The 16,046-nt window shown below is 36.2% G+C and overlaps 1 protein-coding gene across 1 annotated transcript in view; it reads right to left on the reverse strand.

Moving 5' to 3' along the window:
* PDE11A (phosphodiesterase 11A) overlaps positions 1-16,046 on the reverse strand; it is a 247,652-nt gene that overhangs the window by 207,957 nt on the left and 23,649 nt on the right. The window contains exon 2 of the mRNA XM_072419100.1: positions 464-622. Coding sequence (XP_072275201.1) covers positions 464-622 — 159 coding nt within the window. The remainder of the gene's footprint in view (positions 1-463; positions 623-16,046) is intronic.

A 16,046-nucleotide genomic window follows, 5' to 3' on the forward strand; every position in this document is an offset into this window, starting at 1 on the left:
GAGTACTAAGAAAAATGTAAGCATGTGCCATTATGACAAAAGCTCACCCCCAACAACACAGATTCTGTTCTACTTCAAGAGAAAAAGCCTTGTGTATGATTCAAGCAAATTTGGTTGGAGCTTACACAAGGCAGAGCGCTCTCTATTTCCATGAAAGTTTTGGGTGCCTGAGTAGCCAATCACTCTGCACCAGCACTGTGAAATGGAAGGAAGAGGAGTGAGATATTTGTTTCCTCATACAAGTCTATTAAGGAGTATCTCATGTCTGTGAATATACCAGATCTCTATACTAATGAATAGTTTCCCACCTTGAAGACTAGTTTTGTGGATAACATAGGGAAGCATAATAAAATTATTTTAAAAAATACTTCTATAAGCAAGTGTATATTTAACATTCAGCCATAGTAAATTATAGTAATATCTACCAATGAAAAGGAAAATAAACTGCTTAAAGTTATCCTACTTTTTCATCATCCTCGGTGAATGGGGCTCCTCCTGGGGTTTTGTTAATTGCCTGGGCAACTCCAATAATTTCCCCGTCACTGCTGCGTATCGGCATACAGAGCAAAGATTTTGTCTTATATCCAGTAAGTTTGTCGATTTCATCACTGAATCGTCTGTCCTACAAAAGACAAAAATATTTATGAATACAACATACTTATAACTAGATTTTCATGTTTTATGGTTTTAGTTTTATAGAACTTCTATGGGGTGTATACAGACATTGTTTAACCAATGACTACTTGAACAGAGTGGTGTAGATGGCCATTCAGAGTATGGTTGACCTACTTTGAATTTTGTAGCATTATTTACTTTGCAATCAAGAACACACATAAATTCAGCATTGCATTTGCATGTATAAGGCTGCATCTGACATAAACACCTGTCTATACCAGCCCTATTTTTATTTCAGTCTATATATTTTCCTAATGTCCCTATTAAAGTGAAATTAAAGCTAAATTTGTTTTTAACAGTTTTTTTCAGCAAATATGCACATCACAAAAATCTTGATGTCTGCCTTAGTACCAGATTGTATGATGACCTGACCCTCCAGTAACATCTTGTGAAGCGTGAATGTAAGGCAGTAACTGCTCACTTTAACTCTACTCTAACTTTAAATTTTTCCTTTCAGTATTACTGTACAGAAGCAAAGTTGTATTTAACCAGGGAGGACAATAATACACAAGACATTTGGACACTTAAACAGTACATTTGTGAGGTTGCATTTGATAGGGAATTTTCTTTTACAATGAACTTCCAAAAACTTTTATTTATATTATATTAATATATTATACTAAAGCACCATGTTTATGTTGTTAAAAAATAAGCAGAAGACATATAAGGTAAAAAAAGACAAAATAATAAACATAATTATGAAGATATATTATGTTATGCCATGGATAAAATTATATTTCAACAAAGCAAACGTGATTTGAAGAAATAAGGAAACACCGATGAGTAAGACTAGCATGTGTCACTAAAATTAGTAAAATTGATTTCATTAAATTATAATGACTTCCCATGTCTGTTAGGTCGATGACAAGAATTGATCACACCAGTTACTGTCCCTAGTGTAAGGTGATAACAGGCAGCACATTTAATTTGTAATGCAGCTTCATAATCCAAGAGGCTTGCAATCAAGTAAAAAACTTCCTAAAAAACTAATGGACCTCCTTCAACTAATGGACTCAAAGGTGAGATTGCTAAATCCTAAATCAGAACTCCAGCTAAAATAACACAAAAACTAAAATGAAAAGCATATTTTGATACAATATTTAACATCATTCCTGTTCCTTGTCAAAAAATTTTTTCTTCATTACATGTCCTCACTATGATGTCCGAAAGCATTCAACCTGATTTCCTCTGGCTCCTTTTACCTAACCCCAACCAGCCTGTGACAGTGTAAAGAGAAACAACATAACACATATAAATTATTAGGTAATAATCAAAAGACTATAATAAGAAAAATACATACTAAACATCTAAAAAATAGGGAAAAATCTATTTCCTAACACTGCAGAAGCTGATCACCTGTAGAGCACTAAATGTGTTAATCCAGATCCCACCAACAGTTCAATCCATTTAGCTTTTGAGTTTCAATATGAAAACTTTAAATTTGTACAGTGGAGAAACTTGCAACCTTAGCTCTTTTTATGACTTTAAAAAGCTCATATTCTCCTGGTGGGATGACACAAAATGTTTGGCTACACTGGACTGATGGGACTGATCTTCAATGGCCTACCTATACTTCCAACGTACATGAGGGTAAAACTACATGCCCTGTATTACAATTAAAAACTTGTCTTTGGGGTAGGACTCTCCTGTTACTATTGAGTGAATTGTTTTAGTAGAATGGCCCTTATAACACTGGGGAACAATTTTGAACAAGTTTTTTTTGTTGACTTAAATTTTTAAGCTTATTTACACTAAAATAGGTATGCTGATTCTGCAAGTGCAGTTAGTTTTCTTTTATCATGTCAGGTTTTTTCTCTACCGCTTATATTAATGCGATTACTGTAGCGTGGATTTGTAAAAGCTATTCATTTACACGCAAGTCTGTGTGGTCAGAGGTCGTGCGCTGCTCTATGAAGTGAATAAGTAAAATTTATTTTTTTACTTACACAGGTATTTCCTTTCTTTCAGATCATGTCTGGCTCTGCTGTTTCTCGTTGAAAATGCCTAAACAACCCTGATTCATTTTGTTATATCTGTGGCAGTTTCACCATTCCCAGTCAAAGGGCGAACATCAGGACATTTGTAGAGTAAGCCTATTTGGAATATTGTAATGTTAAACTTGGTGATCAAGATAAGTCTTGGGCCGCTCATAAGGTGTGCAAACAGTGTGTCAAGGGTTTACAGATGTAGACAAAGAGAACACATGATAAGATGCCATTTGGTATACCTATGGTTTGTCGAGAGCCAGGAGATGATTTCAGCGACTGTTACTTTTGTACAGTAAAAACTTCAGGATATAACAAGAAAAATAAATGTAACAGAGTATCCTAGTCTGCCATCGGCTATACGCCTAGTGGCTCATTCAGATAAAATCCCAGTGCCGGTTTTCGTTACACTACCCTCTCTTGAAGAACATGATTATGGTGACGAACTAGGTGACAACAATGATGAAAAGTTTGAAATTGAAGAGGACTCTGTTTATAAGGGATTTGATCAGCATGAGTTGAGTGATTTGGCATGTGATTTGGGACTATTGAAGGAGGCTTCAGTACTCCTAGCATCAAGACTGCGTGAGAAAAACTTACTTGAAAAAAGGAACAAAGGTATCGTACTTTCGTACCAGAGTAACTGCATTTCTGCATAACTTTGGAACTGACAGTGGCTTTGTGTATTGCCATAGCATACCTGGTTTAATGGAGGAATTGGTAATTCCAATCTATAACTATTCATCAATAGCTCAAAGCGGAGCGTAAAGTGAGTACTCCTTCACAATGGCATTATATATGGGTCAGTCCCAAATGGCCATTCAGTTTCTCTTTGTGAGGAATATGCAGACATAAAGAAATAAACAGTACATTCAAGTTATTATTTAATTATTTTTTAATTGTATCTAAAATTTGTATGTTTTTTGACAAAAATGGAGAGTACCCTATATCGTAAAAACTGGATGTGATAGCAAAAAACTGGGGTCATTTCTGGATTCACCACCCAAAAATTAGTAAATACAAGTGTAAGATCTAACTCAACAAAAAATGCGTTCCCAAGTGTAATACATTAATATTACCAGACTTGTATTAACGTTTAAAGTGCAGCTAGGTGGTCGACCCAGTCAAATGACTGAAAAGAATATAGAGAAAAAGGAGCACAAATTAGGTACTTTCAGCTTAAAAATCTGCATTTATGTTGTAGGATAGCAAAAAGTGTGTTGGGCAACACTACCAATATTTCTCCCCTGACTCTAACAAAGCAGAATTTTTTCACTTATTTTGAGTTGGCTGTGTCAGTGATCCCAGATAGGGTACTTTCTATCCACCTTCCTAGGTCAGTGTTTGTAAACAGGGGTTCCCCCAGAGTTTGCTAGGGGTTCCTTGAGAAATTAGCAATTTGTGACTCTCTGGTCAGTTTACTTGACACCAATGATCTACTTGGGTATCTGTAAGGGTGACATTTTTCCCATTGGCCAGAAATGTAAAGCGTATTCTTCCCATGACCACCAGACAAATGTATTTGGAGCTGTAGAAATAGTAATTATAACAAGGGTTCCATAATACATGGTACATGTTGTCTATATTAATAATTGGCTCCAGCATACCAAGATCTGGATTGTGGAGAAGATCATATGCAAATGTAACTGTTTGCAATAAAATTAAATTACAGCAAATTTGTATAAGACGCACATGTCTGTGAGAGTCTCGAACATTGTGATGTTATCCTAATAACTACTTGTCTTTCCTTTGCTTGTTTCACGTGTGATTGACTTAATAACAATGATTGTGGGGAAAGAAATGTGGCAGCTCTGCTGAAGAACATGATAAACAAGTTTAATATTTAAGGATGTAGTATATGTGCTGCGCAGTGCAGCTTATTTGTTCAACAAATCTTTTTATTTCCTTGGAAGCAGATGCTGACAACTAGACAACTGTTCCTATCATCAACATCATCAATCTTTACTGAGATGTCAACTATTGACCAGCAGAATGGTGGTCTCCAGGCACCGACAATATCTTTTACAACTTACCTCTGGTATTAAGAAAAAAAGGTTTCAGATAAAAAATGTCTACAGAAGTACCATATTGAAAATTTTATTTGTCTAATACATTCAAAATATTACAATATTGGGTTTCATGTTCAAGGACTCCTGGAAACATAAATACCCTTCCAATGGGGATACCCCTGCACTGCAAGTTAAATCACCGTTTAAGTCTACTTTTACTTAGTTTATCCAAAAATCCTGGAGGCTGCCCCATTTTATAGAGAGATCATGTAATATTTTGATACTGAAAGTGTAAACTTTCAGTGGTTTTTCAACTACATGGCGTCTAGTCAATCTGCCCCTTTAAAATGATGCCAACAAATCACAGAAGGAACAAAGTATAGGGATGCAGGAGAAATATTACACTGAGTTAAAGGGTTATCCAAATTAACTCTTACCCACCCCCCAGTGTTTAGAGGTTTTCAGGCTTCACATATACAAAATTATCTGGGAAAATAAGAAACTTTAATGCATTTGTTTAAGTTATTTTAGAATTGATGAATGGACAGAACAATGGTTTCGTGGCGTTTCAGTGGGTTACCTCCTACATCCAAAAAAGACTGGTAGGTTACTTGTCCCCCCACCCCCCCACCCTCATAAATCTAAGGTTTAAATCTGTGTCTCTGTAGGGGATATTATAAGGGACTATAACAGAGAAACTAAATTGTGAGCTCCTGCGAAGAACAATTAGTGAATTGGTTATGGCATAGGATATTCTGGATGTACTCCAAACCAGTATGTCATTATTTTTATTTAGCTAAAAATCTCAAAAGTAGGACACTTCTTTTCATTTCACTTAACATCAGCCTTGTCTGACAGATGGGCCCTTGGCACTAACAATGCCATAGTGCTGAATTCCAGGTTCTCTAATTTTTGGACACTACCCATGCCATAATACTAAAAAATGTTGGAACAGCAGGGTAACACTAGTTTTTATCTATTCCTTCTATCTTTACTGAGCAGTTGTAATCACAGAACAGCTACTTGATAGTACTTTCCTAGCAGATTAGACTGGCCATTTACAAGTCCTTGTGCTTCTGAATTCTCGTCTGCCGATATAAATCAAAGAACTTAGAACAATGGTGACTTCTCAAGCTTTCTTTCATACACCATGCCATGGGAACCAAGCAGAACCACCCACCTGAGATCTAAGGCCCTATATTCCAAATACTGAGTATCAGTGTTCTACAAACTACAGGAGTCCGGAAAATCAAGTCTAAGTGAAACACCTAAAAATACGTTTGAAGTTATGTGATCCCTCTTAAATCACAGTAATAAATAAAAATAAAATTTTGTTCTAATTTCTGCTTGTATAGTTGCATACGCAATCATTGGTACTATTACAGAAAAATGATACTGTCAACCTCCATTTCTAGTGGGAAAGAGTGCAGATCGAAAGCATTGCAAAAATATATCCCCAGTCCTAGGTATAATCTTTCAAAATTATCCAAATCCTTAATAGAAGAGTGTAAAGCTAATATTGTAATTCCTAGCAGATAAACAGAACAAATAAAAGCCCAATTTTTGGTAGATAAGAGAAAGAATAAAATCACCAACTCTGTGTGGATGTGTGTGTGGATGTTGCACAACACTGAGGCACAGAACAATGTTAATGCTATACATTTTTTGGAATGCTGTTGTTGCATGCATGTAATACCTGCTATGTCATCGGCAATAGAATAAATACACACAAGTACTTTGCACAAGTAATTGAAAAAGCACTCAAATTAACTTTATCATTTACATTTCTATGTTTAAGAATTATAAAATAATAGGTTGTTAAAGGAGAGATATTTTTTAAATACAATTTTTTTTAACTTTACCAGTGTCTTAATGATGTATTCTGGCCTGGTTACTAATGCTTATCAAATAAGTGGAGGCGTTTACATTGTATTCCTACCTTGATAATTATAGTGCACAAGCTCACGACTATTCAGTTGCTAAGACATTTAAAAATGCCTTCATTTACAAATCTAAATTTGATCATAATTAGACTGGATGTGCATGAACGGAATCATCTTCTTAACGTAATAATATGCATTCAGTTAAGAAGTAGGCACTTTGTAAACTATTTGAAGATAGTGAAATAGATAGATAGATAGATACACCCAAAAACTCAGGAAAGACTGAACTTAGAATATTGTTATGCTCACAGCGCTTATGTTTGTGCATTTTCTTTGAGTGGTCTGTAGGACAATGTAGCCTGTTCGGCTGATTGTGTTTAAGAGGCAGCGCTATAAATTGACAAGGTTGTACATCACTACTGCTGTCTTTTCCTCTTTAAGTATTTGGCAGATATCAGAAATAAAGTGTTATAGCTCATGCATTTGAGCACTAAACTATACAGTAAATTAAACTGGATATGTAGGATTGCCACAGTGCAACTTTAAAGCTTATATTTAGTCAGCACATTAAAAGTACTCTCAAACCTCTTCCCGATCCCCATGTAGTGTTTCTTTGTACATTTTTTAATAACCTTGACCTTAAAAGGTGTACGCTTTGTTTTTAGCCCTTGTGACATCATTACAGAGGCTGAAGAGATCTAGCCTTATGAGCCAGGAGGAGGAGTCTACAATCTCTGCCAGTCTCTGTCACCAGGACAAAAAACATAACTGAAATGACTAGAACAACATGGATGGCAAAGAGTGGGCTGAATGATTCTGTTGGACTATCACACAAGCAATGATTTGGATTCAGAATATCTGCTGCAGGTTTTAATGATTGTTGAGTGAATATCTCAGTCTACAGGGAATTGGGACTAATTGCTTTGAGCAAAAGAGGATTTTCTACAATTGTGCAAATAGAAATCTTTGGCCTAGAATATATTACAAATTGTATCTACACTGTAATTGCTGACTAAAAATAAGAACCAGGAAAGCACTCACTGCACATATCTGTTCAATAAATTGTATTCACTGTCAGGAGCCATAAGTAGCAATTCCTGAGCTGCAATGCATGTATGTAATCAGTGGAGATCACAAACTGCTATACGCCGGAAACTGCAAACCTTTATTAAAGGATTAAAGTCCTAGCATCCCCCTATTACTTGCAATTTTAGACACTAAACAGTGAAAATAAGACTCACATTCATATCCCTAAGGCTTTTTGTTCTTAGATATGCTTCCTCTACTCTGCACTGTGGCTAAATGTACATTTGTGGATCCGCCAGGACGGATCCACGGACGATGAACGACGCCGACTGTACACACGCCAGATTCTCGCCCGATATCCGGCCGATGCCGATTATCGGGCGAGAAAAATCTGACGTGTGTATGCAACTTAAGCTTTTCCTATGATTTTTGATCCCAGGAATATTAGTCCTTTCAAAATCACTGTTCATTTATTAGTTTCTGATGAAGATTAGTCTACATGTAACTGTAAAAACACATTTTTTTCATTGTGAAAACTAATCAAAATAATATCACCGCAATGATCATAAAAAAAAATCTTGCAAACACAAAGTCTGCAAAAAATTCAAACAGCTTATGTAACTAAGAATAATTTGCTACAATAAAAGAGGAAACAGCACAGGATCTTTACAGCTTGTAGGAAGTTACTAAGCAGACCCAAAATGCTGCACTGCATGGTTTAACAACCGGTAAGACCGTTCCTGTACGTCAGAGATAACTGATATGGGCTATAAAACACAGAGATAGGAATCATCCTTGTGTATAGAAAAACATTTGCATGAGTTTGAGAGGTAATTATTTTAGCTAAATTCCCATTACCTTACAAGAACCCAAGCTCTGTATGTCACCACAAATAGCGGTCTTTATACTGACCCAATTTAACCAAAAATATTTGCAGAACAGCATTTCTCTAAGAATATCATTCCAGGCTAACTCCATCTTTAGCAAAAATCCCTGTATCATGTATACTAAACATTGTATATGAAATAATGGGAAAGACGGTGGAAACATAAGAAAACATAAAAACAGTTACAAAAAAGTCACTGCATTACTGTGATTGGGAAGAAGGATGACTTGTTGTCCATGTGAATTAAATAAAAAATGTCTTCTTAAACCTATATTAGATCTCAGATCAGCTCCCTTTATCATTAAAACTCCAGATGTCCTCTTTTCATTCCTCTTGACATTCAGAGTTCAAAACAGTCCCCGCTTATCAGTGTGCAAGATTAACACCAAAATACATTTGCTGCAGAGAGGTGTCTCACTTTAAATTCAATTTCACATAAAAATGCAAAAATAGATTAACTTCAGTGTTTTCCTTCACAGGGGATCAGTCATCACATCCTGACTGGAACAAAAACACAACATTTGCCTGACACAATCCAGAGCTGTCGGTCCCACAGACATAGCAAGACCTCCTGGGCTACACAGATTCGTTCTTCCTGAGCCACACCTGGCCTCAGGCTCCATTTCCCCTGGCTCACAGACCTAGTCCAATTTTTATTACCAATGGTCAGGTGCTTCAGATGCATCTTCATTTCTTTGCCTGGGAAAAGGGAGTGCCTGGCCCACCCATTCCTTCCAGGACACTCTGAGCCTGGAGCCCCAATAAAGAGCTGCAATTCTGCAGTTACACCATTAAGAATGGCCCTATCCAGTTCTTTTATTTCCTTTCCCAGGTAAAGCTGAGGTATTTGATGCCAAATATCCTCTGAATTTGGCATCAGGTGTTTCTGTCTGCTGCATCAGTTACTAATAACCATTCCTTCTTCAAACTTTCAAAGTTTAGATCAGTCAACCCCCTACTTCTCCTTTAACTCAGAACCCAAATCAGTCATTATCCCCTTTTAACATTCAGAAGAATAAGATCAGCCCCTAACAGATCAGTTTTCATTAACACCTAGACCCAATGTGAGTCCACCTTAACAGATAACTTATCAGCCCACCAATCCCAATCCCTTTAAATCCCAACTAATGGGTCACCTTAGAGCACACTGAGGGTGTTTACTCCATGTGCAGCTCAATGTACTGGCATACCTGATTCTGGCATACCTGGCTACCAATAATGAACTAACTCACATGCACAATACGGCTGTGCTGATCAATATGGCTGAAAATGCTGAACTTCAAATAAGTCCAGGTGAAGCTGGGGATGTTGGTGCCCACAATGGAGCAATGAAAAGTCAGTGTAGTTAGAAATTCCAAACAAACATTATAGCAAATAAATGAATAAATTGTTTATTAGAAAGGCATTCTCTTTTTTTTATAAATGTAGAAACATTACGCTTTTCCCATTTTATGGTTGTTGTAGCACACAAGGAATACATCATCATGTTGTACTACCCTAACTACTGGCAACAAGTTATTGTGGAAAGAAGTCAATCTCTGGATGTTACGGGTTACTGCATACCACTGTTTTTGTGTTATTACCTAAGCCCATACATCTATTACATTATTCAGATTCCCTGAATACAGCTTATTCTTGCAACTGGGAATATACATTTTTCAGCCCCATTTTGCTTTAAGTAACAAGAATTTGAATATAAGAGTTTACATAGTAAATCAAACCCAGAATCATTGATTTGCTTGTGTTTATCCAAGAAATGGCCGCGCAGCGAATACCTGGTCCTCTGGGATGCTAGGCTGCAAGGTAAAGATTGCAGGGAACTAATGAATATTATGCTCAAACAATTATTAGTTAGCCTTGGCTGGTAGTTGCTACAGTTCATGCACTAGTAGAAAATGCAAGTACACAACAGCAGGGAAACTGGATCATAAATAATTTATATATCACCTTGAGCTTTTCAGCAAGCCTCTCAGTGCCTCTATATTCAACCATGATTCCATTAACTTGTTAAACTATTGGAATTATTTATCTAACAGAACAAGCTCACAGCACCCAAACAGTTAATAATTAATGGCAGAGCCATATGTGAAATATATATGTGCAATAATTCCATTCAGGGCACAAATGACTATAAAAAGTGATAATTGATGCAATGTCAGTGTTGTAAGATGATACATAATGGACAAAAGGCTATTTAAACCAGAAAACCCATGTGCTAAAACTAAAAAAAAAAGATAAGAGTGATCAACATAAACTAAATCAGACAATGCTTTTTAACCTCCCTAGCGGTACATTTCTTTCCGATTTTATATGTCCAAAAGCGGTACATTGTTTTTCATGAAAATTTTGTTTTACAGTATAATATAATAGTAATAGTATAATATAGTAGTATAATAATATAGTATATAAAAAATATTTTTTTTAATTTAAAAAAATATATATTATACTCATACTATTATATATACTGTAAAATAAATGTTCTTGAAAGCAATGTACTGCTTTTACACGTATAAATCCAATGTATTGCATTCAATACCGTTATTTTGTATTGAATGCAATACAAATGGATTTTGAATTTCCCGCCCGCCTGCCACCAACGTACACATGCACCAACGTCATCGGGAACTCCCCGGTGACTCATCAGGTGTAGAAGGCGCCGGAGGAAGAAGAAAGAAGACAGAGATCACGGCGATGGACAACGCGGGACGCAGGCGGATAAGGTAAGCGCTGTATTCACTAACCTTCCGATAGGTTTACATACCCCGAGTGTGACTCAGGGTTACCGCTTTTAGCAACTTTTTTCTACCACAGTCACACTCGGGGTTACTGCTAGGGAGGTTAAATCATTGAAATCAGCAAACATTATTATTATTATTATTATTTAAAGATCAGTTTTCAGTGGACCAAAGGGAAAATGCAGGGAGACAGAGAATGTACCCTCAAAGCACTGTTGTGGATTTATTCTCTGTATAGAAACTGGTGCTCAGATCTGATCTTTTTGCTATTAATATAGTTTTAAAAATTTGGGTGGTTTAGGTGGTCTTTCATTTTAAAGTTTTGCACCATTGATCTCCTTTTTACATCTTTTGTTATATTCTTTAGAGTTTTCAAATGATGAAGGTGATCCTTCATTTTTATATTTTTGGAACGCCCTTTTCGTATTCTTTATGGCTTTTTTAAAATTAGCTGTGAGCCACATAGGTTTTAATTTTAGCCTCTTAAACGTATTACCCATTGGAAAATATTTTGCAGTGTGTTTTTGTAGAACAGACTTGAAACCATTTCTGTTCTGTGGTCTTAAAAATGATACTGTAACCTTTTCACCATCAGAACTGCTCCTAAAATTGTAGATTTTTTAAGTATGTTTGAAAAGTTGTTTTTCCATAACCCTCATAACAGCAATTATCCTCCAAACAAATTAAGAAAATAAGACCCAGTTTAAATGATAAGATCCAACATTTCCAAAGTTCCTGGTTAAGTCACAAAGTTACAATATTGCCCTATTGTTTCGGGAAGCAGAGAATAAAACTATCTGGATGCAGTTTACCAAACAAATGTCAATGCATACAGAACTTAATTATTTTTCAAACTAATTGCTTTTAAAATTCTTGCCACATGTAGACTAACAGCCTGACTACATAATTGGAGGATAAGAGTGGCCCGCTGTTGCTGTATATAGCAGAAAGCAATTCTGCTCAGCAGGGAGCTATCTACTGCCACAGGTTGTGCATCATAGTGCAGGCTATGTTTATCAGTGCTGAGAATAAAAAAGTGGAAAGTCATTCAGATGTGAAATATACACAAACAAGCTGAAAGTGTGTTTTTCTTTTCACTACAGCATTAACATTTCCTAATACTTCTTTGTATTTACATACTACATTGATATTTGCAAGAACTAATACCTTAACAGATTGTATTAACAGATTTCTCCCAACTCTGAAACTGGTGATTCAGAGTTGGATTGGCTCCCATTCTGTTCTATCTGCTCACGGCTCAGATGTGGAACAAGGAAAGACATTTTCAGATTTGGCATTGAAAGTCCTACTGTCATAAAGCATGTGGTTATAATTTTTTTTGCCTACAAATCCATGTACATTTAACCCAGAGCCATATACTGTATGTCAGTTTCCCAAGCATGGGTCAGTCAACTACTGTCATAACTTCATCTTGCACTGGTAACGTTGAACTCCAGGCACAATTTTTTTCAATAGCCACAAAGTATATATATCTACTAAATGTATGACTATACCCATAGATTGCCTTGTAAATGTATCTGTGACATCATATTTTACTCCAAATAGCCATTGTGGAAACAACAGCGGTAAAAGGAAACCAGAAGGTGTATGTTTGCATAAAACTACAGGGGATGAACACTACCAAGAGACCAGACACCCTACACAAGAAGAAAGGACAATAATGACAGGTCTTTTTAGATGAAACTTCTGCACAAACTACATAAATTGTTTTATGCTAGCTTATTGTACAGATCAATGCCAGGATGCACAGAAATACCAGGAAATACACAAAATAGACCAAAAATCAAGTAAGTTTATGCATGCCTTTTTGCATTTAGAAAATATTTTTTTTCAGCCTGGACATCTGGACTTTATCCAAAATGGTTCAGTCTCTGAATCTCAGCATTACCTTCACTACCCCCCCAGAGCTAAGAACGCCAACATACATACACATACCGGCAGACAGAGATTTTGGCTTTTCAATTGATCTACTTGTGTCACTGAGCTGTGGGTTCTACAAACATCCCTATGTACAATCACAACTTTCTAAAGTAAAAAACCAACAACAAATCTGTATCTGTCCCAATCATTCCAAGGTCTTGATGCAAAAGCTGATCTGTAACACCACCATATTTTCATATCAAGTTTCACTATGGCAACAGAACAGGTAGGAGGAAAGAAAATGTTCCACTATCATTACTATGGTGAGCCATTACAAGGCTGGTGGTGCTGTCATTGCTGTAGTTCTATGAAGGCTTACTATTTGAACAAACACGGCAGAGTGAAGAACTATTACTTTTTACTCTCAGGAGAACAATCTTTGCTATCTCACTAGTCAGACAATTTAATTGTTTGGAAAAGATTCAGTTCAACATTTCTGCTGTTACCCCAGGGGAGGTATAGTTAAAAAAATGTATTGTGGTTTTAGTGCTGACGGTAATTAGAGCATTCACTGGCCCACTACTGCATTGTGAAGCTATCTCTAATATGGATAATAGATGTTGCAGTGTTTTCAGTCTAAATGGTAACAGGTTGGCAATCAGAAAAAAAAATATGTTCATTTGCTTGGGGTTATCTGTTATAGGTGCAGGGAATACAGCTGCGCCTAGGTCATAAGAAAAAGTGGCCAAAGCAAATCGAATAATCCTCTCTTATGTGGTGTGTTCACAACCCATACATTCTGTACATAAAAAAAATTGCTTTTTCATTGTAATACACCAGTGGATCCTATTTTGTTTTAGTAAAACTAAACCCAAAAGTAAGAAAATTGCAAATAGACAGACTCTTTATTGCTTTTTATTGATCATTTCGGCAATAAAGCATATGCTGCATTCAAAGTTCAAAACAGAGGGGTCTTTATAGGCAATGGTATTGTATTAATTGTACAGTGCTTCTCAGAAATACAATACAGCTATTTAAGATTCTTAAAGTTTAAAGTGAACTGTTAAAGGGCCATCAGAGATGACACTTTACAATCAACAACTACTCAAGAGTTTCAAATCAAAAGTGTTCCAGAAGTAAAGACTGTAACCTGCAGATCTGTAGTAAGCAAACATACATGAAAGTATCTGACGCGTTTCGCTCGCTAAAGGCTTCGTGAGGGGTAGTATAGCGTTTGACGGAACATAATTGTGTAATACTCCACGTTTAAGAGGTTGGTTTTTTGGGATATAAACCCCACTAAGAAGCTTGGGGAGATAGGTATGTCATGAGTGGTGGTGGTTGCTTGTAGCGAATAGGTGAATCCAGTAAAAGATTCCCTTGGGCAGAGGAAGAGAGGTCGGCAGCCGCAGCTCCAGTCTTAGGATTGTGAAAGGACCTGAAGACAAGCCTGACAACACCAGTCCACACCCCTAACCTGATGAAAATATGCACTGTATAAAGAAAAACCTTGAAGTGCTAGGCCTTCAACTAATTTGAAGCAAAATATAAGTTTTAGAGTGAAAGTGGCGAGCGTTAGACTTAGTGGCTTTAAAAGCTGAGCCTGGGACCCGCAGTGTCGGTGTAAGGTACTAGACTCTTGGCACAATATTTATTTTAACAATGTGTGCATGGCCAAACCATGAAAATATACCTGAATCCCCCTGTAAATCTGGTAGGAAATTCAAATGGAACACCCAAGATATAATTTCAAAAATGAAAAAAACTAATCCCACACAGACATGGGAAAATGAGATTAGATATTTTTTTGTGCATGTCTTTAAAAAATGGTTTAAATTTAAAAATAAGCACATATTTCCTTTGAAAAGTCTGCCGGATACTAAAGGTTGGGATAGACATATATAATCAAACTTGAAGATTGTGTTGTATAGAGATTATATTGTTTAATTATGATTTGTTGGAAATGAAATAATGAATGACACATTTTATGCTGGCTTGTTTATTTGTATGATTAAAATGAAAATTAATAAAGAAATTAAAACAGAAAAGTCTGCCGAAAAATTTTGCTGATTTATGTTTGGTGTGCTTACCTGTTGACTAGCTGGACTTCAGCCTTAACAGTTTGTTCCCTGCTTGTGTTTGCCTGACACTCAGTCCCCACCCTATGGCTTTATTTTGTTCTGCTTTTAATTGGATGTTTTGCATCTCTCCCTCATTCACTCTTTTATCTTGTGGTGTTTGTCCTCTGATCTCACCTATTTACTCTGCCAGCCTTCACCTTACCCCTTTCCTTCTGGACCCTGTTTTGTTTTTTTTACAGTCTTTATTTTAACTTTTGGCCACTTTGTTTCCTATCCATGTGTGGCCTAAATTTCACATTAGCTTTGTACACTAAAAGTAGTATATGCTCTGTGTTTTAGTTTATGCAGTGCCCTGTGCCCCACACACAGTTCTCTTTTCAGAATTTAATCATACTATTAAACATCAGAATTTAGGAAAGGATGACACCTTGAATACACTTTAAGTTAAAATATGTGGCACACATAGCAAGCTGCAATGAAAAGGGCATTCTATTGGTACTTCTAATTGATCATAAATTGGTGCAGTGTGCCTCTACTGTCCTCACCTTTGGGTCAAATATGGTTGGGGCAATTTGTATTTTATTGAATTTTATTCTTGTCAATCGTTTGTAACATCGATCTGATATGTCTTATTTTTCTCCTGAAGAAGCAGACATTAAAGTCTGTGAAATGCGTTGAACCTGTTTTTAGGACTTTTTTATATACAATTAATTAATTTAATGAATTAAAGATGTTGATTGTTTTGCTTTTTTTTTTAAAAAAAAAGTTGCTTTGTTCCTATAGTATTTGTATGCCTCTAAAGTTCCTGGTAATTTTAAAAAGTTCCACTGTAGTCACAGTGGTAAAACAATAACATTGAGCCACAACTGGTTCAAGCATACTCCC

This window comes from Pyxicephalus adspersus, chromosome 7 (assembly GCF_032062135.1).
Source record: "Pyxicephalus adspersus chromosome 7, UCB_Pads_2.0, whole genome shotgun sequence".
Taxonomy (NCBI): domain Eukaryota; kingdom Metazoa; phylum Chordata; class Amphibia; order Anura; family Pyxicephalidae; genus Pyxicephalus; species Pyxicephalus adspersus.